This window comes from Sardina pilchardus, chromosome 3, assembly GCF_963854185.1.
Source record: "Sardina pilchardus chromosome 3, fSarPil1.1, whole genome shotgun sequence".
Classification (NCBI taxonomy): Eukaryota; Metazoa; Chordata; class Actinopteri; order Clupeiformes; family Clupeidae; genus Sardina; species Sardina pilchardus.
Window position 1 is genome coordinate 16,534,109 of NC_084996.1, and position 24,100 is coordinate 16,558,208.

At 46.1% G+C, this 24,100-nt stretch overlaps 1 protein-coding gene and 1 long non-coding RNA gene across 2 annotated transcripts; one reads left to right on the plus strand and one right to left on the minus strand.

Annotated features, from left to right (window-relative positions):
- Positions 1-98: 98 nt before the first annotated feature.
- Positions 99-2,455, minus strand: LOC134076139 (uncharacterized). The gene is made up of 3 exons (XR_009938547.1): positions 2,280-2,455; positions 582-2,200; positions 99-503 (listed from the first exon to the last, which is right to left on the minus strand). It is a non-coding gene; the product is annotated as an uncharacterized LOC134076139 (long non-coding RNA).
- A 950-nt stretch (positions 2,456-3,405) lies between these two features.
- tbc1d16 (TBC1 domain family, member 16) lies at positions 3,406-23,224 on the plus strand. Its single transcript, XM_062532139.1, has 12 exons — positions 3,406-3,599; positions 6,834-7,034; positions 8,476-8,938; positions 13,786-13,977; positions 14,301-14,448; positions 15,059-15,223; positions 17,330-17,478; positions 19,742-19,876; positions 20,911-21,097; positions 21,698-21,877; positions 22,371-22,517; positions 22,721-23,224. Exons 2-12 carry the CDS (start codon positions 6,866-6,868, stop codon positions 22,994-22,996), a joined length of 2,211 nt encoding a protein of 736 aa, XP_062388123.1. The 5' UTR covers positions 3,406-3,599; positions 6,834-6,865; the 3' UTR covers positions 22,997-23,224.
- Positions 23,225-24,100: the final 876 nt, after the last annotated feature.

A 24,100-nucleotide genomic window follows, 5' to 3' on the forward strand; every position in this document is an offset into this window, starting at 1 on the left:
CGCCACCCTGGGGCCTAGCGCCTCAGGGAACCTTTAAGAGATTGGGACCTTTACTATACAGAGCGTCACAGGTTCGATTAAGCATAACGAGACATGAATTCCTTAAATTAACGATTTATTGAACACAAAAGACAGACATTCAACAGAGACAGACAGAGCTTGCCGGAGGGGGCAGGCTAATATCAACGGTGACCAGTTTATACCAAACACAGCAATTCTACAGTATGAAAGTGTTAAGTAGTGCAGCTCTCCACAGCAAGCAACTCTCAGTACACACACTCTAGTTCTCCAGCAGGTGACTAGGCCCCCCCCATTAACACTCTGCCTGCTCACAAAAGAAAGACAATGGACAAAAACGATCAAACCAAAAGTAACAGACAAAATAGTACATCAAACATCAAACAAAACTAAATGAAGACAAGACAGCAGCCTGACCAACTGTAGCAGTCCGGAGAGGCTGGCGACATCACCCCTGCCGTAGTCCGGACAGGCAGGGCACCCAGCTACAGTACATAAAACGATAAACATTAACCACAATGACAGAAACTAATACAAACAGAAACACTCAAAAGGTCGCATACCTGGTGGAAGGCTCTGGTGTGCTCACACACCTTCTTGCAGCAGAGCCTACACCGTTTGCTAGCCACCATGCTCTTAAATAGGCTGCACTTGAGCCCGTTTACCAATTAAGGTCACTGCCCCGCCCCTCGTTACTCAATTGGCAGGCTAGAGGGAAGACACAGGGGCAGCAGTCAGTCTATCCTACTACATTCTTCCCCCCCAAGATGTATCGTCGTCCCGACGATACACCTTTAAAACGAGCACATGAGGGGTTGGTAAGGGCTCACTCAGGCACAAGTCCACATATAATTAAAATCAAGCAGATAATTGGCAGCCAGGTTGACCCCGGTGCTGCCACTCAACCCCATGATGGGGATGAGTCTGGTCACTGGACCAGACCCCAGATACAGGGGACCCCGCGACCAGCGCGGCTACCCAAATGCTCCAGTGGCATGCAGTCTGGCCAATGGGCCAGTTCTGCTACCCAGATTCAGGGGACCCAGTGTCTCAAGCACTGCTACCCAACTGGGGACCCAGTGTTTCAAACACTGCTACCCAACACACAAGGACACAGCATGGTCAGTAGGCCAATGCTGGAATGTGGAACACCAGGGGCCCCTCAGAAAACCCCGCTAATGGGACCCACCCCATGACCCAGTGATTCTCTGAGGCTGACCCCCGGCTACCTATTAAAATGGTTAAAATGGGTAAGCTGCAAAACCCATGGCAAACACACATACCCTGACTTCCCCCCCATAAGTCCAAAAGTCTTGCTCGTCCCACTCCAACATGAATCCTCCTGATAGTGGGTATAGTCCTTTCATGGGTCGATCCCGCCTAACCGACGGAGGCGCCATCCGCCGGACTGGTCAAAAGGAGGCACAGAGGACTTCAACACGGTGAGGGTAGGGACTTGGGATGTTGGAGGCTGGACTTCAGAGGGTTCCTGGTATGTGATTTTCTGGTCAGCTGCTGTCTTGTCTTGAAAATAAGGAAAACAAAGAAAAACAAGCACAACACAAATATGCAACTCTAACAAAAGAAAAGAAAGGAATTCATGTCTTTAGCATCCTGCCGACTACGCCAGAATGTAACAGGGTGGTCAGGGCAACCACCCCATATCTATAGCCTGACTACGCCACCCTGGGGCCTAGCGCCTCAGGGAACCTTTAAGAGATTGGGACCTTTACTATACAGAGCGTCACAGGTTCGATTAAGCATAACGAGACATGAATTCCTTAAATTAACGATTTATTGAACACAAAAGACAGACATTCAACAGAGACAGACAGAGCTTGCCGGAGGGGGCAGGCTAATATCAACGGTGACCAGTTTATACCAAACACAGCAATTCTACAGTATGAAAGTGTTAAGTAGTGCAGCTCTCCACAGCAAGCAACTCTCAGTACACACACTCTAGTTCTCCAGCAGGTGACTAGGCCCCCCCCATTAACACTCTGCCTGCTCACAAAAGAAAGACAATGGACAAAAACGATCAAACCAAAAGTAACAGACAAAATAGTACATCAAACATCAAACAAAACTAAATGAAGACAAGACAGCAGCCTGACCAACTGTAGCAGTCCGGAGAGGCTGGCGACATCACCCCTGCCGTAGTCCGGACAGGCAGGGCACCCAGCTACAGTACATAAAACGATAAACATTAACCACAATGACAGAAACTAATACAAACAGAAACACTCAAAAAGGTCGCATACCTGGTGGAAGGCTCTGGTGTGCTCACACACCTTCTTGCAGCAGAGCCTACACCGTTTGCTAGCCACCATGCTCTTAAATAGGCTGCACTTGAGCCCGTTTACCAATTAAGGTCACTGCCCCGCCCCTCGTTACTCAATTGGCAGGCTAGAGGGAAGACACAGGGGCAGCAGTCAGTCTATCCTACTACAATTGCAAGAATATAGCTTCCCACTGACTCAGCAGAGCAAGTATTAGCTCACACCTGCAATCTGCAGGGAATACATGAACCTGAAATAATTCTGTAGAATGTTTCTACAATGTTTTGCCAACTGTTTCAAATGTTTTTTTTATTATTATTATTTCATTTGTCTTATATTAGATGGTCAGATCAAATGTTGGGTATAATTTTTCAGCCTTATCAAAATAAAAGCCTGCCCTTTGTGTTCTTCCCATATATTTGCTCTCAATTTCCATGCATGTTGTGTCTGTTGCATAAAAGCAGTGTTGGTATGCAGTTCCATTTCTATTCATTCTCAACTTTGAAGCTTGCATTTTAGCTTCAGAGCAATTCACGTCTAGTCTGGCATGGTACTTAAATGAGTTATGAGCCTTCAAGGAGATTTGAAAATAATGATGGATTATCGCTGAGTGCAACTGAAATGTGCTGCTACTGATAAGAATATTAACTAAACAAAATGTAGTAGGACTCTTTAGATTATACTGCCCCCTGTTATTTATGTATTTACTTGATGGAATGTGAAATTGAATTTCCTCTGAATTAATTAATGAGTGTTCCGTCAAAAAGAGAATATAGGTGTCATTATTTCATGCATTAGACCTACGTTAATCCTGTCTCTTCTTCGTCATGATTTTGTTTTTTTTATAACGATCATGATGATGCTCGGTGACGATTTAACAAATACCAGCTGTGTCGGAGGACCAGCCAACCAAACGAAAGCTCTCTAGCTTGACCTCTAAAACGTCATAGGATGTCAATAAGAACATCTTTTCTTTTCCCCTTCATTGTAACATTGAATGATTGCTGGACACTGACAATGCTCTAAGCTTTGTAGTTCAAAGGTAGCTCATCGTTTGCGTCTTAAATTGTAGTCAGTGAAATTAAAGGGCTGTGAAGGAAGAGGGTTTTCATCCCCGGAAGCAACGGTATTCGGGGGTTGGGTTATAAGCCATCAGCAACAACGTGCCATGTAGAGTAGCGCGGATAAACATAGTAGTCAGTAAATAAAAGAAGCGAAACTATTCCTGTGTCGACCTGACATAAGACCACTGCCAGCTGGATGGAAGCGCAGCTCGAACTGTAATCCTCGGCGGAGCTGAGGGTGAGGCGTACCTACCTTCTATTTTGTCTAGCCTTCAGTATGACTTCTTGTCCTGCTCGGTTGTGCTGCTGTCCTGCATGGGGCAACTTTTACGATTACAATGTTGCATTCCGTCAAATAGAATACGATGCAATATCAATACTTGAGTGTGGTACTTCTGCAAATCCTTGAAATTAGGATTGTAGTAGCCTAATAGATGTGCAGTCATGGTGGAACGGCTGTTTGCATAAGTAAAATATTTATAAATATTTTATAGCCGTTGCTGCCATGGTCGGATTGAGAGATGGTCACGGTGAAACCTAGCCCACCTTTCGGTCAACCCGATGTGTTGAATAGTGATTGTGTGAAGTATCCAAAGTTAAATGGTCAATGCATGGTTAGCATGTAGCATCAGGAAAACTGCAGATATCCTAAACGTGAACCGCGAGATAACGTTGCTAGCCTACTACGGACAGTCAGCACTTCATAGATGGAGAGGACAAGACGTTTGGTGATGTCTCACCTCCAAGTCAGCCAACATTTTCCTGTCCAATGACATGTCGGTGGTCAATCGGTTTTTTTGTTACTATTTTTTTTAATATCTAATGTGTTATTTAAAGGTATTGACCACCTGTGTGTTTTATACAGATTATAAGCTCTGGTAAATATATTGTGACTCAAGGGATATCAAACATTGTCATAGGTTCCTTCAGACCTTAGGCTATCATACGTGTCCCATTCCTTTCGACTTCCCCTGGGTGTTGAGGTCCGCATACAGTGTGTTGCCATGAGCTCGTGTTAGGTTGGCATGTTCTACAACCTTTGAGTGTTGACAGACAGGCTAAAGAGGGGCAGAGAGCTATCTATTTGTACCACTTGGACGGGGACTGTGCAATCACATGCTGACACTGGAGCAGAACCAGTCCATCCCACACGAATCCCCATTAGGATGAGGGGGGCACTGGCCTACTGTACACAATCAGTGGCTTCCTTTTCCTTCGTTTCCTGTAGGAAATCATGTTCATTAGAGAATGTTGCTAGCTGTTTGACCTGACTAACCAGCTCATTTGCAATCTGTGGACTGGACGTGTGCCATTTTGCTCCTCTGCCCTCCATGAACATTGCCACGGGCCATCCATCCGTCAGTGCTCCTGACGTTCCACAACACATCCTGAAATGAGACTGCACACACGTTCGTAAGCCAACCTGTCTCTCCTGTCTGCCAATATATCTATTGTTGTCTCAAGTGAGGAAGAGAAGAATGGACTCAGCCTCTCTGTCGCAAGTGTGTCAGGAGGAAGTGTTGGGGCATTGCAATGGTGCAGGGAGGTTATCAGGGGAAAGGGAAGTGGACCACATTCCAAAGCGGCTAGAGTGAAAGAGTGTTCCTCTTGGGAGCGCTGGGCATTCCCATCAGTCCTTGGTCAACCACTTGTATTCACAGCTGGTAGTTGGCAAGATAGAGTGGTTCTGATCATTTTTATTCATAATCTTCTCAGTGTCAAGTGCTCAGTTTTTATTCATAATCTTTTCAGTGTCAAGAGCTCAGTCGTCCATTTAAACCTTAAAGTAAAGATGCCACAGATATAGCTGTGTACATTTGAGAACCAAATAGCTGGACTACGAAGGAGCTCTATGACGTACTAGTCTCAACCACAACCCTGATGTACCCTGGAAACCTAATCATCTTGTTTTTTCTTATCAGGAGGAAAGCCAGAAGCTTTTAAGACCTGTTGACTCTTGTCTAATGTGTGTAATATCTAAGTGTGTGTGTGTCAGTGTCCGGCCAGGGAAACAGCTGTTCACCAGCCTTACAGATTAGGCTCTGGCTCCTGGATGGGTCATTAATGTGTGTGTGTGTGTGCACTCGCTGCCACTGTTTGCTTAAGGAGGGAACACACCTGGGTTGACTCACAGATAGAATGTGTATACTAGCAAGATAAGAGTTAGGCCTATGTGTGTGTATGGGTTCGTGTATGTGTGTGTGGACTGACCACGTGGCACCAGACGCTGACGCAAGCAGGTAGAGATGGACACTCAAAACAGCACACAGACGGCAAATTACTCCCGCAAATCCACATCATCACATTTTCTGTGAGTTGCTCAGAGTTGGATGCTCTATAGTGTATTTGAGTGAAGTTCCCAGTTCTCAGAGAGAGCCATCCATATGGGTTGAGTTAATTATTTATTGATTTAGGTTTATTCCCCCTGGTTGCATGAAGCACTGGGGATGCCCATGTATAGCATACAGGTATATGCTAGTGCTAGGCCATGGAAGTGGACATGCACTGGAAGGTTTTACTGCATAGCATCAGCAGACTCCGGTGCCCCAGAGGACGGAGTGTTGCGGTGTGGACCGTCCCTTGGTTTGCTGGCTCAGACGAAAGGTCTTCTCAGCGGCTGGTCTACTGCCCTTCTGTCTTCATGTGGTGCTGTAGCGACAGACCTACCATCCAGAGGAATGTTATGTGCTTCTGCACTCTAAATAGCCTAAGGAAAGATTAATAGAAAGAATAGAATAGAATGCCTTAATATTGTCACTGCACAGTTGTACAATGTACAAAGATGCAATGAAGAGACAACAAATAGAATCTTAAGATCAGAATCAGAATATTTTTTTATGATACTACATATAGTTTTTATTATATTACTATATGCATTGCATATTTAAGAGTACACATACAGTATGACAAATATGAAATCTTCTTCAATAGAGAGGTGTTGTTGGCAGTCCATTTGAGGTCCAAGGGGGAAGGAGGAGGGGGAAGTTAGACACGCCACCATATCTCCCCCAAAAGAGGAGCAGGTCTGTCTCCTGAAGGAGATGATAAGGGTGGGTTGAAGTGGAGATTTTATGAGCCTCAGGACCAGCCTTTCAAAGTACTTCAGTTCTGTGGCTCTCTGTCCCTCCATGATGAAGTCGTTCAAGCTGCTGATTGTGTTTTTTTCTTTGGAATAGGCACAAGAGTTGTAGACTTGGTATACAGGCATTCATCTCTGTAAGGTGATCAAGTACATGAATTGGTCTTGTTTATCCTAAACGGCACCACATCCTGATCAGAATTATTGGCCTGCACAGCTATTTCGTGATAACAAGCTTGTGCTAAATTTGTCGCTGGGCAGTGTTACAATTATTATTATTCCCTATGTCCCTTTCTTGCTTTGTCCCCCTCTCTGCACGTTCCTCTTCTTTCTCTCTCTCTTTTTCCCCTTCCTTTTCTCACTCACTCTCTTTGTCTCTTCCTTCCCCCTCAGAGGATGGGAGGAGCGTCCCCTTGCTGGAGGACATGTCATTCGGTCGACTCCTGCGCCGTGCTTCCACTAAAGCCTCGGACCTCCTGACCTTCAACTCGGCGGGGACGCGCGGAGCCCTGGACGGAGAGATCATCTTCTCCAAGAACAATGTGTGTGTGCACCCAGCAGAGCCCCTGCCCGGCCTACCGGAGCACCACCCAGGTACCCCCCTCTGCACCCCCCACACACACACACACACACACACACACACACACACGCACACACACACAGCTACTCTCACCTGGCACTTCAGAACAGTGTGCCCCACTTTCATGAGCCTCAGATGGGTCCCTGTGCCCTCTCTGGCTTGGGTGAAAGTGACAAATAAGGAAGATACTTGAGATGACGTAGGTCCTTGTTGTAGATACACTGTATGTCAAAATGGTGTTTCAGAAATAAGGACAATTGAGGCATACTGTACTGTCAGGTCAAACCGGTTGATGTCCTCTGTGCAAATAATATTTCAAAGTAGGGTTGGGAATTTGTCAGAGAGGTGACTATATTATATTATTTGCAGTATACTTGAGCCATGATATGATTTTGATTCTTTATGTTTTGTAATGCAGTGAGTATTGCGATTTTGTTTCTGTTATATAATATGATGGGGGTGAGAATCAGGGGGTACAAGTGACTTTTTTGGTGAAATTGAGACTTGTGGATCAAATTAAAGCTCTTGATCAGTTGAAGGACAAAATAATTAAGTCATTTTAGAGTTGATAGTCGAAAGCCAAAGGACTTAACACTGCACACACTGAGCCAATTGGTGTTGTTTTGGCCCCCCTGTTAAGCTGCTGAAATGTCACTTACACCCCTCTGGTTCTAAGCCCTAGTCTTTGCAGCCATCTTTGCGCAATACATTTCACTGTGACTCTACTGAACTAGCTGTTGCGCCATATCGTTGACTTCCGAAGTAATGTTATCAGATTACACATGGACCAAAATAAAATAGTGAAATAGTGATGTGAGATAAATATGCTTGGTGCCACAAATATCCCATGGCAACAAAAACATTTCACAATACTACACTGCATCGTTTATTTTCTTCCACCTCTATTCCAATGTTTTTTTTAATACATTTGCTCTCGTGTTCACAGTGTTATATGGGGTAGGTTTATACTGACGCCTTCACTCAGTCATGAGATGGCATCTGTGTCATATGACCGCATTCGGTCCGGTCATGCTCATTGCAGGGGTAGTAGAGTCCAAAGGTGGCATGCCTTCTAATGTTGGGTCTGTTTGTTATGACTGTAACTAATGACTGTAGCTTGAGGTTGTGGAAATTGTAGACATGTGGTCATGTGTAGTATGTGATGCAGTGATGCAAAACTGTCTAAGTAGCAATTGTATCTGTTTGGATAGGATGGTAACAGTGGATGGTGTCATCAGATTTAAAGAAACAATATGGAGATCTAGTTGATGCTGTCAAAGTGTATAAAACTGTTTAACTGTTTGAGTAGTGCAATTCTGAAGGCTGGATCAGTGATGTACTTCTAGCTTCTAGTTTCATGGTTTGAGTCATTTAAAATCTCTGGGACTTGACCGATATGATGCAGGTGCGTTACACTACTAGATTGGTTTGGTGTTCTGAACCTCTCGTCCCCAGGCTACCTGTGTGTGCACATGGAGAAGGACGAGGCCCTGGGCTCCACGCTCATCCTGACCTGGGTGCCCAACTCGCGCATCCAGCGGCAGGACGAGGAGGCGCTGCGCTACATAACCCCCGAGAGCTCCCCCGTGCGCCGGCACCCCCGCCGCCGCCCGCGCCGACCCCAGAGACCCCAGCCGGCCCCCGAGGAAGAGGAGGAGGACGAGGCCGAGGCCCGGGAGGCGGAACCTGCCCTGCTGGCCCCCTCGCAGAACAACCACCAGCAGCAGGGGCAAGGGCAGTTGCAGGGGGGGCACGAGGAGGGGGACGAGGGCTCTTGCGAGCTCTCGGCGGACGAGGTGAGCCGCGACAGCACGCTGGGCTCCGACTCGGACACCTTCTCCTCGCCCTTCTGCCTGTCGCCCGTCAGCGAGGCGCTCGGGGAGAGCAGCGGGCCGGTGTTCCTGGACAGCGAGGGCAGGTGAGTCGGGGCAGTGGAATGGGTCAGGGTCCAAAAACATAGCTCCTCTCTGTGTCAAATTAGGACTGTGCCAAGTCAAATGTGTGCAAAATGATTTCTGCCAACTTCAAGCAGATTGGGGGCAGTATATGCTGTTACATTTTGCCAACCTCCTTTCCCTTTGCAAAAGTAACCAAAAATGTTGGCAAAGAAAGCAAAGGCTAGATGAAGCACATTCACATGATTCAAAAATATCTTGGTTACCTTTAGCGACTCCAATGACATCGATTGATGTTTCTTACTCAAAGTATGTCTTTGTTTAAGTATTCAAACTGCTAGTTACTATAACCGCCGCACTAGCGAAGCATGGGTTGAGCACAGAAGACCTATGATCATGAAATGCATCCCCATCTGCAGAACGACTGAAAGCTATTTTGTTTACCAGTAAAAACAAAATTGCCTACCGTTACATGCAGGGGCCATACAAGCTACTTTAGTTTTATTGTCCTTTTTCATTTTTTTTTATAACAAAGCCAACAATTTCTCCTGCTGCATAGGAAATACTTGATGGAGTAGTTGCAGCAGCTGAAAGCTCAGGCTGAAAAACTGTATCGATGGAAATGCGTGCCAGCATTCGTGATAGATTATTTTCTCAAAGGTCTATCTGCCTGTAGCTACCTAACATAGGTTAAACACCAGATTCTGCATTGAAATATCTCATCTTGAGATCAGAAGAAACTATTGACTTGATTTTATTCCTGCTCCCATAATGGAGGTTGCACACTGCCAGCGTGACATGCACGTCTCAGGGGCGGCGACAACGCGTGCATCCTAGAAATGGAGCCGACGCCTATTTTCCACACAACGCGCAAGCGTGTTGGAAGCGTTCTCATTCAAAAGAGACCGTGAAGAGATGTTTAATGGGCAGAGGGACAGTTCCTGTTTCCAGTTTCTGGTGTGGAAAGACCTAGAAAACAACACGCAGCCGCCACGCTACTGACACACAACAGACACGCCACGTTCACGCCATGCAGGCAGTCTGAAGTTGGCCTAAGGGGGCGTTCAGACCGCATGTGTGTCAAGTTTGTTGAAGTGTTTCCATTCAAAAGTGAAAGTGGAGAGACACACAGGCACATAAGCAAACACACACATATACACACTCTCATAAGCATACACAAAAGTTGCAACTGCAAGAGTAGTGGATGAAGACTAATTGACATGCGTGATTTCTTTTTTTTGTGGAGAGAATGCGCTGTACTGGGAGGTGGTCATATTTTGTACCACTCTGCGTTACATCTAGTTCAACTTTGACTCGCATATATCCTTCAGCATCTTAATGTGAATGCTCATTCACTAGATGCAACACCCAACTGGGTCCGAATCCGGTACGCTAAAACAAAAAAAGGCCTTCAAGGAAGTGCCAGGCATATAGGTATTGACTGTAAATGATAGTGGTATGCTGCTAACGAGCCACTGTTGATGCTGCTAATGAACCCTTACCAGACGATTTTGAATCAATTTCATGGTCAGACATGAGTATCAGGTCAAAGGTCATGTCTGCAAAGAAAGACACTCTTCATGTCCCCAGGAAAGAAACCGTATATGAATGATTCATTGTGTGTGAAGGGATTTTCGGCAAGTCATCATTCTGCTGTGTATTTCTGTATGCGTACTGATGAAATGTGCTGGCTGCATCCTCACTTTTCTTCTGCACCTCACATTGCTGGCTGCACCCTCACATTAGACATTACAAAACCACCACTTAGTAAATCAGTTCTCGCTCATTTCTGATAGCAGAACTGTCACACATGAAACTAATCAGAGGATCATTTGCGCTGGTCTGTTATTGGCCAATTAAGTCTGTTTGAAAGCCTGTTAAATAACAATGTGTATGTATTATTTAAACATGCCTAATTGATGGTCAGTGTGATTTAGTCTGGATTGATGAGCCAAATGAGAGTTGGGCCATATCATTTGTGTCACAAGTCTTTGCAATAGCAGAGTTCTTGTTCCCAGTGTAGACTTTTCTCCTGGCTGAATCCCCCACACACATGAATGTACCACACACCTTGAAAAATCCCTACATATTTTTAGCATAATATTCTCATGGAAACAGTCTTTTAGAGAAATGAAACATTTACATATACATCGTTGTGGAAAGGAAAGGAAATGAGATTAGTTTTGTAAAGGTGAGGGCGGCCATGGTTCAGGTTATTGTTTTATATGTAATGTCAGCATTCTGCCACAAGAGGGAGTTGAAAAACAGAGCTAATGAGAGCTCAGTGCTGAGTAGAGGCTGAGAGGAAAATGCGTTCTGAAAGGTTTTCGGCGTCCCTGTTGGCAGCCCTCCTAAAGATTAATGTCCTATCCAGTCTCCCTCTCTCTTGTTACATCTGGGCACTTTTTTTTTTATCCTTCTCCAACAAAATCCCCTCCACTACTTAGCTGTAAACTTTAGACCGCTGAGCTTTGGGGCCCGTAGTCTGGGAACTGAACTGCAGTGATTTGCACATTGTCAGGTTCTGTAGCCGACGCAAGTGCAGCCAAAGGGTGTTTGGGTGGAGCAGTTGGAGCCGAATTCTCAACCTGTTTCCAGAACCTCCACAGAGCCATCCTTCCTCCTAATGTCTCATTTCATTCATAATGACTTCAACGTTCTTTGAGACATAGTTATCCAGTCTTCCATTTCGCAACCTTTCTTCATGTGTCTCATTGTTTAATCATTTTCTTTTCTTGTTATTTTTGTTTCTTTTGTATTGTCTTTGATGGCCAGATGTTTGTGGCTTTTGTGGAATGGCCGCTCTCAGAGTTAGAGTGAGTTTGGGGAAGCAAAAGATGTCCGGCGGGTAGCCAAACACATCTGAGACGTTGCTAATGTTTAATTGACAACATGAGAGGTCAGAATTGTTGGCATGTCACTTTGAATAAACCTTGTGTGTGTGTGTGTGTGTGTGTGTGTGTGTGTGTGTGTGTGTGTGTGTGTGTGTGTGTGTGTGTGTGTGTGTGTGTGTGTGTGTGTGTGTGTGTGTGTGTGTGTGTGTGTGTGTGTGTGTGTGTGTGTGTGTGTGTGGGGGGTGCTCAGACACGCATTATGCATGTCTGAAAGACACAGTGAGTTAGAAAGTGACAACATAAATAAGGTGAAGAGGTCATGAAGGTTGAAGAAACCAGTCTCATCTTATAGTCCTTTTTCCCCTCTTCCAACCTCACGGCTTATTCAAATATTGAAGCGATATTATTGCTGTAATTAGTGACTCACTTTTATTGGACGCAGTGTACGGGCAAAGTCATTTGGATAAGCCGGGTGTATTTCAAGAGAACTTAAACACCAGTGCTCTTTGGCCTTTTTACTGGAAAAGTCTTTGGCACAGCTTTCACGCTCTTGGCATGCAATTCAAAACTTGATTTGCAACGAGAAAATAAAACAGTCTGGTTCAAATTTGTAATAAAATCAGGCTCATATGTTTTAGGGATTCAGATGATTCAGTCTTCAGATAAATAGCTGGAAATGCATTTGATAAATAAATAATTGTGTCATACATTACTGAGGACACCCCCCTTTCCAGTCATAGTCTCTGTTGCAAAGAGTTTCAATGGAAATCTTCTGAAAGAGTGAGGTAGTGTCCCCTGTGGCACTTGTGATATGAGAATATGCCCCTGGACAGCCTATTACTCAGCACTGAGAGAGCGAGAGGAAAGGAGTGGAGAGGAGAGGGGAGGGTTGCGTTGTCTACACCATAAGAGCAATACGTGCTCTCTCTTTGGAGACGAAAGAGCTCAGTATTTGCTCAAAAAAAATGAATGTGCACTTTGCTGAAACATGCCCACGGGGAGCCAGGTTTGAGTCTGACATGGGTCAATTCCCGACCCCACCTCATCTCTCCCTCCCACTGGCTTCCTTTCACTCTCTCCACTGCCCCCACTGTCACCCTCTTGCAGTGACACCTCCTGGGTTCCATATTAGTTTACTACGCTATTGGAACTTGCCAGGGCAGTGGGGAGTTCTGTGCTGCTGGTTATATACACTGTACAGTAGGTGACTGACCGACCTTTTACTTTGGCTGAGGAAGCCTAGAATCACAGACATTATAGCTTACATTCCCTAAGAAGCAAAAACTCATAGGTCTTTCCATAGCAGCATCATTGCACAGCGGCGCAGCTATGCTTTCCAGGATTTCACACTGAAGATAACCGAGCCTTTCACATTTTCACATTTTCACAACCAAGAACGTAACGATGCCAGTAAAGCGTCCAGCTTATAGAATACTGTACAAAATGAAAAATAATATTCCTTCTTTTATTTTGTTTAATGCCTCCTGAACTGTTGAACTAACGGAAAATATCACATGCATATTGTTGTGGATATTTATTTACACTCTGTGCTCTTTTTGTGTGTGCTACTCAGCCTCTCCCCCACCCCACCCACCGTGTTCTGAAGGCGTGGAGTAATCAGGGTCATGGTGAACATACTGTAGCAGTGCACTGGAACATCGGGGTTTCCATTACGTTCAGTTCAGACAAAATATTCAAATGAATTCAGTTCACTGGTACCACTAAGAGTGGGCAGCACATTGTGTGTGCCTGTTTCATTCCTCGGGCACAGTGCACTGAAAGTATGATTGGTTCATATGGTTGATATTGGTCAGTCGGATGAGTGTTGGATGTGTGTACAACTACTATTGTACAGGGGGTGATGATGGAGCAGCATGTGTTTACCTAATAAGTATCTGACCCGAAGCACTCTGGATAAAAGGAGCTGTTAGAGATACCTTTTACTTTTGTGTGTGTGTATATGTTGGATTGTATGTGGATCCCATTCTTTCTGTTTCTTCACTCTGTTCTGCATCGCTGTCCTCTTGTCGTTCCAGGGAGATGTGTGATGAGTCCATGACCCACTCGGCCAGCTCGGCCTCCAGCCTGGACAGCCACGCGCCGTCCGAGAGCAGCCAGTCGCAGGGGGTGCGGTGGGAGGAGCACCAGAAGGTTCTGGCCCTGGAGCAGTTGTGTGGGGTGTTTCGGGTGGACCTGGGCCACATGAGGTCCCTGCGACTCTTCTTCAGGTCAGGAACCACAACGGCCGGGCCCAGATACTGTACATTCTCTGTACCCACTGTTCCTCACAGATGTATGGAGAACATTCTGTAGAATTGATTTTTTAAGTCGAATAAAGATTCACTGTAGTATTGAGATCATAGCTAGGTTAAAGTTATTCTCTTTCACGTCACTTTCAATTCTGTAGCATATGGAGGGATATTTAGTCAGTTATTTTAGTCAAAAAGATAAGCAGCTAGATTGCAAGCACTGACCGCATATCCTAAAGTGCCTCCTGGAGAGGTTGTGTGTTGTACTGAGGGCCTGTCTGGTGTGCGTGTGTGTTTTCCAGCGACGAGGCCTGCACCAGTGGTCAGCTGGTCATCGCCAGTCGGGAGAGTCAGTACAAGATCCTGCACTTCCACCATGCTGGCCTGGACAAGCTGGCCGAGGTCTTCGGGCAGTGGAAGTGCTGTCGGGAAACCCAGCTCAAAGACCAGGTACAGTAGGAGTTGCCAACACAAACTGTGTTTTACAGGCAATAATATGGGCCATAGGGTTGGTTGGCTGACCTTGTATGTTGCTCTGGAATGATTACCCTGGCATTGTCATTCAAGCACAGGGTATTGTTACAGCGCCCTCTGTTGGCTCAGACTATGGATGCTGTCCTTACCTTTACTCAGGATGTAAATGGAGTAGATCATTTGTAAGAAGGGTTTCATTACAGTGAGACATTTAACTAGGAATAGAACTTCACAGTAGCACTCCGTACACACACACACATTATTTCACAAAAAAAACACTTACAAAAAATAACTCTATTTACATCTCTCCTCATGTCTTACGGAGTCATCAGTGTGAATGCATTGTGTAAATGGAAGTTGGGACGGCGGTTTACTGCAAGTTTTTTTCTGTAGTTTCTCTAGTCCCCTGGGCTTCCCCTCCAGTGATATCTCTCTCTCTCTCCATCTCTCTCTCTCTCTCTCTCTATCTGTCTTTCTTTTCTCTATCTCTATCTCTATCTCTCTCTCTCTCTCCATCTCTCTCTCTCTCTCTCTATCTGTCTTTCTTTTCTCTATCTCTATCTCTATCTCTCTCTCTCTCTGTCAGGTGTCAGACGAGAAGTCGTGCATGCAGTTCTCCATCCGCAGGCCCACGCTGCCCTCGGCCGAGACCCACCCGGAGGAGCGCCTGTACCGGCGGCTGGACGTGGCCTCCTGGCTGCGCCACCTCAACCACAGCGGCCAGCTGGAGGAGGAGTACAAGCTCCGCAAGGTGAGGAGCGCGAGGAGCACGAGGAGCACGAGGAGCGGAGCAGGCTACAGCCTCCACACCTCACACAGGAATGACAAGGCTGGAGGTGGAGGAGAGATATAGTAAATGTAAAAGTAAATGTATTACTGTATATGGCGCATTACAGGTATCATACACAATGGCCATTCAGTGTGCTTTACGTGTTATTACACAAGATGAGTAAATATAATATATATATATATATATATATATATATAAAACAATATAAACAGCATTACAAAAACAAAATTCTACATATCATTTTGTGTATAATATCTGTATAAAACATTACATTAAATAAAAAGTTTATACAAATAAAAACTCACTTTAACTCCAAAAAACAAAAGTCAACAGATTAGTCCGAGATAGTTGAAAAGAATAGTGTTTCTAATTTCATTTTAAAACAAGCAGCTCAGTGAGGGCGAATCTGTGATGTGTCATGTTTTTGTTGCTTGCCACTCATTTCTGAAAATTACCATTTGCCCCTGGCAATAATCATGACTGCAGGATATGAAACATGGATGAGTTTCTCTAAATCCTGCTTAGACACGAAATGTCTGATCTTGGCTATATTTGTAAGGTGTAAAAATGTTGATTTAGTTATTGTTTTGAAACTAAAATCTCCATCCATTATTACACCAAGCTTTTTGACACAGGTTCTAGTTTGAAGTTCTCTAGTCTCTAGGCACTGAGTTTCAATTCTCCCTCTTTGTCCCTCTCAAACAGAACTATCTCAGACTTTAATTTCTTACAATTAAATAAAGTTGCATCCAGTCTTTCCCTTCTTCACATAGATACAATTACTCAGTGGGACTCATCATCTGGTAAAAGAGCAAGGTAGATCTGGGTGTCATCTGCATGATAAGCCACTTTGTACTCTTGAAAGATTTGACCAAGAGGGGAGCATGTACAGGTTAAACAGAAGGGGCCCAAGAATAGATCCCTGTGGAACCCCTAAACACCATGCCATTAGGGCCTAATGGCATGGTGTTTTTCTCTGATACATAGGTGCGGATAGAAACAAAGTAATCCCTGTCTTCTGCGAAGGATTTGAATTATTGCTGGACACTGGAGAGTCCGACACAGTTTTCTAAATTGTCAAGCAGTATTTTATGATCAACTGTGTCAAAACTAAGATCTAGCAGTACCAGGACTGTTATGAGTCGAGAGGAGGAAAAAAAAGAGTGAAAATGTGATGAGGGAGGATGTGAAATTGCGGCTGCAAAACAATAATAATTGAGCCTGCACACACACGCACACACACACACACACACACACACACACACACACACACACACACACACACACACACACACACACACACTCAAAATAGCATGGCATGCTTGCAGTAAACTGAAACTCGAAATTCAGTGCTAAATTCAGTCCTGGCAGATTAAAAGTGAATCTTATCCTCAGACTGTGTGTGCGTGCGTGCGTGTGTTTGTGTGTGTGTTTGTGTGTGTGTTCTCGGGACAGGTGTGAAGCTAAGGAGCTGTTTTTTTGCATTCAGATGAGCCACAGCAGCTAGGGAGGTGTGAAAGGCAGGCAAGCAGGCAGGCGTGGTTGAAACCACCAGCATGGCTCTGTGCGGGAACACCCCTGCTGTGAACATCATGCTGCAGAAAAGGTCAACACGACCCAGATGAGCCCAGCGGCGGTGGAAAATAAACCTCCCCAAAGCAGGCCGCCACACTGAAATCCCCCTCCATGTTATGATTGTGTGGCTTTCGGTGCTTTTAGATATTCATGAAATCATGGGAGCAGCTGAAATCGAACCAGAAAAATTTGTTCACTGCAAATTTATAGATTATAATGAAGTTGTCTGTGTGCAGAATTCTTTGAAGGGGCATCAGTCATGCTTATTCTGTATGTCCTGTTGTAAATTCTTAGCTCTTAAAAATGCCTTAGCACCCACCCATGACCTTATGTTGACTTATGACTGTCCCTGCACCACAACAGATAGAGCGACGTGTTCACAACAGCAAGGTTATGGCAGATCATAGCCACTGGCTGCTGTCCGGACATGAGCATTAATCTACTGAGTGGATGTAAAGGATATCGAATGAATGTATCCGTGTGTGTCCTCAGGCGATCTTCTTTGGCGGGATTGACCCGTCCATCCGGGGCGAGGTGTGGCCCTTCCTGCTGCGCTACTACAGCTGGGACTCCACCTCTGAGGAGCGCGAGGCCTGGAGGCTGCAGAAGAGGACAGAGTACCAGGAGATCCAGCAGCGCAGGTGTGTGTGTGTGTGTGTGTGTGTGTGTGTGTGTGTCTGTGTGTCTGTGTGTCTGTGTGTCTGTGTGTCTGTGTGTCTGTGTGTCTGTGTGTCTGTGTGTCTGTGTGTGCATTCTTATTTTCAGTGGTGGTGGGGGAGGGGGGTGTTAATAGGCAATAGGTAGCCAACTATTGTGAGATACAGAGTAGATGGAGGTTTCTTGAATGTGTATGTGTGTGTTGTGTATGTACAGTATGTTTGAGAAAGTAAAGGGAATTGAAATGGGGATGTGAAATCAGACATCTGACCTATGGCATGTTAGGGAGTGACTGGGCTTGAAATGTGAAAGATTTTGAACAACATTCAGAGAACAAGGTCTTGATATTTAAGTCAATAACAATGGTATAAGTGTAAGGTATAAGTCTATTATTAGTAAGACTGCTGGTTTAAAATGGCCTTTTGTAATTTTTTATGATGGCATCAATTTAGTTAAAAGGTCACACACCACATGATAAACAACCTTTAGAGGACTGGTGTAAGCAGGGCAGGCTGGAAAAACAAAAAACAAGTGCTGTATTACAGATGGAAATGAATATGCGACCATAGCAAGGGTAGGAGAGAGGACACCATGTGATTATAATAATGACCAGAAAGGAGGACATCAGCTAGACTCTCGGTCAGCTTTAATTCTGGATGATCCGATGCTGAAGTCTCCTCAGAGTGGCTGGTTTAGCTGAACCAGTGCTGCCTATTCAAAACTCACAGGAAGGCATGAAGAATTTTATTGCGCCGTCTTAGCGTGTATATGTTGAGGCGTGGCGGGGTTATTTACGTGACCATTATTTACGTGGAGTTCTCAGTTGGCTGATGTGGCCACGCCACGGCTTTAGAACGCTAGAAGATTAGCGATCAGCAGAGAATAGTGTGCAGAGATAAGTGCTGTGGAACCCAGTGGAAAAGGAGAGTGCCAAGCCCAATCACGTCAGGCAGGGCATGTTGCCATCAGATAATGAAGCATGCTGTGACTGTAAAAGCAGGTGCTCATCCTACACACGGATTTGTTTTGTGGTCGGACTGAAATTAGGTATCTCCTCAAGCGCGTCGCGAGTATCCGAATGCGACACGACGGTATTATTAATGAAAGACGTTCGTGCCCAGCCAGGGAAAAATGACCGTTCTTGTCAGCACAATTCTCTTGGGCTTTGTCACCAAGGACCACAATTCCCATTTGTTTGTCACACCTCGAGGACGTCTCGGTCCCTCCTCGGCACCAGACAGCTCGGCGCATCTCCCGCGATAAACACTTCGGTGTCTGCGCGGGGCGCACGGCAATTGTCTATAAACAGAAACGCCCCCCTCCCGCACTGACAAACAGATCACAGACGCGTGTCAGGCCTTTTTTCGCGTCGCGTGTCTGCGTCCGTGCGTACGGACGCGGTCCGCGGAGGGAGGCCGCCTCTGAGACGCGTGCGTCAGCCGCTGTTATTTCACACCCAGGCGGTGTTTGTGCAGGGGGGCCGTCAGGCCGACAGGGGCTGGACTCTGTGTGGTCCAGGCAGGGGCTAAAGTGGGCCGCAGACCGGTGCCGGGGACCACAGGGGGCCAGGGGGGTGTGTGTGTGGGTGGGGGGGTGGGGGGTGGCGTTGTCCCGGGAGAGAGAGAGTGGTGGTGGGGGGGGATGGTGTGGGGAGCAGACTGTTGGGAACGCTCACACAAACACTGGCGCTCGGAAACTGTTGCGCAGAGTTGCATCAGGCGCCATGCGGCTGGCTCCCGGCTGCCCTCGTGGAAAAACAAACAGTGTTAATTAAATCCCACCTGTGCCAGGAGAACTCTTGCTCCTCCAGCGAGGACCGGAGCGCTGCACCTGATCTGGGGTCTGTGGAGGAGTTTCCCTCCGTTTTCATCTCACACGTGTTCTTCAGCGCATTTCGCCTCCTCTATAGGATGATATCCAGTCTCTAACATTTATCTGTTTTACCATTTCCTTTCTATATTAAGAAAGATTGTTGAGCTGGAGTGCTACCTGGAAAATGTGGTGCTAGATGGTGCTCTTTGGTCAAAGGCTTAATAAGTGTCCAAGCCTTTATTCTACTTGGCAATTCATTGATTAAAAACGTACTCGTTTTTAATCAATGAATTGCCAAGTAGAATAAAGGCTTTTTAACATTTCTACTAGATGAGTGCCTTGGTATCTTTCAATCCTTTCTATATTAATTAAAACAGTTCAGTAATCTCTTGACCTCTACTCACTCCCTCTCTCTGTGTCCCTCCTCTTGTCCAGACTGTGCATGAGTCCAGAGGAGCACAGTGAGTTCTGGAGGAAGGTCCAGTTCACTGTGGACAAGGACGTGGTCCGCACTGACCGGAGCAACGCCTACTTCAGGGGAGAGAACAACCCGAACGTGGAGATCATGAGGTCAGAGTTCCAGCGACCCTCTTGTCTCTCCTTTTGGGATCTCATCTCTCTTTTATGGTTCACTTTAATACCTCTTCACCTTCTATCTTCTCCTTCCCTTACCATCCCTCCCTCTGTCTTTGGAGTTGATGTCATTCTCACATCACTGCCTTATTGAGTAATGTCATGTGTCTTAGCCGCATTGTGTATAAACCACAGGACAGTTTTAATGCTAATAGGGCTTGGGCACACGCGTTGCGTTCTAGGAATATTGCCGCCATGTTGGTAGCGCACCGAACGTAATAATCCATTCATTCAGATGCAGAAGACAAGAAGCAGAAAATTGATAGTATTAGCGATTATTTTCCTCTTGCGATCGTGGGTTGCGCTGTTACACCCCACTACACAGCAACATACGACCAAGAAGGCAAACATTAAGTAACAGGAACACACTAACAGGCGGGAGTAAATCCATAGTAATCCATAGTAAACTAAGGAGTGAGGCTGCCAATATGGCTGCCCGCGAAGTTTTCACGTCACGATCCCGAGCCCTATTAAAGAAAACCAGACCTGTGGTAACCCAGTGCCCAAAGTGGAAAGAATCACAATCCGATTGTGCTATAATCATAAAGAAGAATGAGTAAAGGAAATACATTTCCATGTATAGCCCGTCTCTGTGTATTAGCCGAAGAGATAGCTGAAGAGATTTTGCAGAATCAATGTATTAACCTCAGTTAGAAGGCGGTTTTAGAAGAAGGTTTTATCTATCTTTTTCTATCTGAACACCATTATCCAGGCTACCTAGCTTAATAAAACTGAACTAAACTGAATCTAAACTGAGGTTAGCCTCATATTTAGTCACTTTATTCAGTGACTTACTTTATTCACTTTATTCAGTGACTTACTTTATTCAGTGACTTACTGAATAAAGGTACACAGTTTGTATGAAAACAAGACCTATTCAGTGTGCCAATAAGTTTCGTCTCATTCTCTCCTGAATGAATCCCCCTGGTGGTGAACCTCATGCCATCTTCTGCCCCTGTGTGTGCCCGCAGGCGCATCCTGCTCAACTACGCCGTGTTCAACCCCGAGATGGGCTACTGCCAGGGCATGTCCGACCTGGTGGCCCCGCTGCTGTCCGAGGTGCAGGACGAGAGCGATACGTTCTGGTGCTTCGTGGGCCTGATGGAGAACACCATCTTCATCAGCTCGCCCCGCGACGAGGACATGGAGAGACAGCTGGTGAGGGTGGTGTGTGTGTGTGTCTGTGTCTGTGTCTGTGTCTGTGTCTGTGTCTGTGTGTGTGTCTGGGACATGCCTTCTTGCCTTACTGCCACCAAATGCACACAATCAAATATTTGAATACAATTTTGCTATATTTTAATTTTTGCTGAATACCTGCTACTATTAGTGACTCGTTGGCAGCTGCCTTCCGTTTTTTGGACAGACCTACAGGCATCTGCACCGCAGACCTGGAGCAGATACAGCAGACTCGGAGTCTGTACTGCACACTCAACACATTCACAGCACATGATGCAGGAGACACACGACAGAGACTTGCACGTGTAGGACTCGAAAAGAGATAGCAGATCCATAATATATTTATAATAATGATATATATATATGGAAATACATGTATGCATTTACAATGTGTGGGTTAATATGCTTATAATGACAAGAAAACAGGCACACATGTATAATGTATGCATATCATTTGTGTGTGCGTGTGTGTGTGCACGTCTGTGGGTGTGGGTGTGCGTGTGGGTGTGCGTGTGGGTGTGTGTGTGCGTGCGTGCGTGCGTGCGTGCGTGTGCGCGTGCGCGCGCGTGTGTGTGTGTGTAGATGTACCTGCGTGAGCTGCTGCGCCTGATGCTGCCGCGGTTCCACCAGCACCTGCTGCGTCTGGGGGAGGACGGACTGCAGCTGCTCTTCTGCCACCGCTGGGTGCTGCTCTGCTTCAAGCGCGAGTTCCCCGACGCAGAGGCCCTGCGCATGTGGGAGGCCTGCTGGGCACACTACCAGGTGGACACACACACACACACACACACACACACACACACACACACACATTCACACAGTTAGTAGTTCAATTATTGGAAATGGCATATTTTCAGGTGACCTTTGTGATCATCTCTGTCTGAGTGTGCCCCACACCTAAGCATAATTAATGAGGAATAACATTTCCATCTGTAAATATTCTGGAAACAAACATGCATATTTTACACTTTAAAAAAGCAAAATCAGTTGTGAATACAACTCACTCTACTATATTGTATTTCCAAAACACACAAACAACATCTTGAGATGAATAAGCCAGATAAAGACAGCCTTTTTTTAGCTAAGTAGTTTTCTGATAAAACAAATTTGGATTCCAGAGTATCCATGTTCCATGGTGCTGTTTCTGTGTGAGAATGGAAGCAGGGCTACTTTAGTGCACTCTGGTCTCATGGGTATAAAGCCAGCCAGTGGCGCTTGTTTCTCTTTGGTAACCCTTGGTAACCGTTGCCCCCGGCAGACGGACTACTTTCACCTGTTCTTGTGCGTGGCCATCATCGTGCTGTACGGAGAGGACGTCACCGAGCTGCAGCTGGCCACCGACCAGATGCTGCTCCACTTCAGCAACCTGTCCATGCACATGAACGGAGAACTGGTGCTGCGCAAGGTACACACACACACACACACACACACACACAATAAAGGGATATCAGTTTGTCTTTTTCTGCACTGTTGCTTGCCACCAGAAGAACACCCACAAGCATTCAGTATCACGATGGGAAGTCATTCCCAAATGCACACGCGCCCGGTACACGAGATTCATTTCCCATAGATGTGTGATTTATGGTGCCAACTTCCCCTTTGTTCCAGGCACGCAGTCTGCTGTACCAGTTCCGCCTGTTGCCCAGGATCCCCTGCAGCCTGCACGACCTGTGCAAGCTGTGCGGGCCGGGCATGTGGGACAGCCGCTACATCCCGACCGTGGAATGTTCCGGAGAGCACCAGGACTCTCAGAGCTGCCCGTACGGGGGCACCGTCGACCCCCAGCCGCCCCCGTCGCCCCGGCCCAACGCCACCCCGCCCCCGCCCGAGGGCAAGAGGGGCTCCAAGACGCGGGACATCTTCAGCTTCCGCAAGCCGTCCTGAGCGCGGCGTGGGATCGGGTCGCGGATGCATGTCACTTCCTTTTGGGGTCGCGGGGGGGGCGGCGGTGGTGGGCGCCCTGGTCCCGGGCACCGTGGCTCTCGTAGCCCTGGGTTCCACTCATGGGTGCGGGCACTGAGTTCAAGTGGACCTCCGTCCACAATGCCGCACTCTCGAGTTTATTTCCAGACGTTTGTTTGTTTATTTGCTTGCTTGTTTGTTATTTTGGATTAGATTGTAAGGGAAATCGTGTGTGTGTGTGTGTGTGTGTGTGTGTGTGTTTGTGTGTGCGTTTGTGTGTGTGTGGGCTGGTGTCACAGTGGGAGGAACACTCCATCATCATCTGTCCAAATGGAATATGCACCCTCTATATTCCAGTGGATTCCACATTTCTGGAAGAACTGGGGTGTCTCCCTAAAGCAATATAGTGACCTCATCAACAGAACCGTGGATGAAGACACAGCCCAAATGGTTCTGAATGCCCAACAGGCATCATCTCAGATGAGAAACCACAATATATGTCATGTATGCTTCAGTTACAGATTTACTCTGTTTGTGTCTCTTTTTTTGCATTGCTTTTGTGTAACGATGATCATGGCAAAAACCATCGGTGCTAAAGTATGATAATGGCATGTTTATTAGGCTAGTGAGATGGGGAGGGTGCAATAATAATCTGGTGGTCAATTTAAGACGAAAAAAAAAGTCAGAACCAAACCAAGCAATATGCTTTCTCAAACAACAGTTCAAGGCCAAAGACGAAAAGGCTGCGAGAGCTGATTTCACAAGTCATCTCAAAGTAAACAGGCCGTTGCTATTCCATGTGATCCCGGGCTCTCCGCGGAGAGAGAGACGCCCTGTCCTGCTCGCCGGGACCGGGTCCGGTTACGCTCCTGAGGCCGGGAAAGAATCTCGGCGATAAGAAAAAGAAAACAGTGCTCGGTCTCGGTTTAACTCGGATGAATATTTTATAAGCGGCTAATATATGGGAAAAAAAGCAAAGGACATCAGAACATCTGAATCTGAGCTGGGGAATTCCCTTCTCTCCGTCTTTTTTTTTGCTTTATGGGGGGAGAACTGCAGGAGACTGTTCTGCTGTTTCAGATCCTA

What these genes read in the sequence shown, in the direction of transcription:
- tbc1d16 (XM_062532139.1), top strand. Translation starts at nt 6,866, where the DNA reads ATGTCATTCGGTCGACTCCTGCGCCGTGCTTCCACTAAAGCCTCGGAC. An exon ending in CCTACCGGAGCACCACCCAG is followed by an intron (nt 7,035 to 8,475) that starts GTACCCCCCTCT and finishes TCTCGTCCCCAG; the next exon opens with GCTACCTGTGTGTGCACATG. An exon ending in AGGACATGGAGAGACAGCTG is followed by an intron (nt 21,098 to 21,697) that starts GTGAGGGTGGTG and finishes GTGTGTGTGTAG; the next exon opens with ATGTACCTGCGTGAGCTGCT.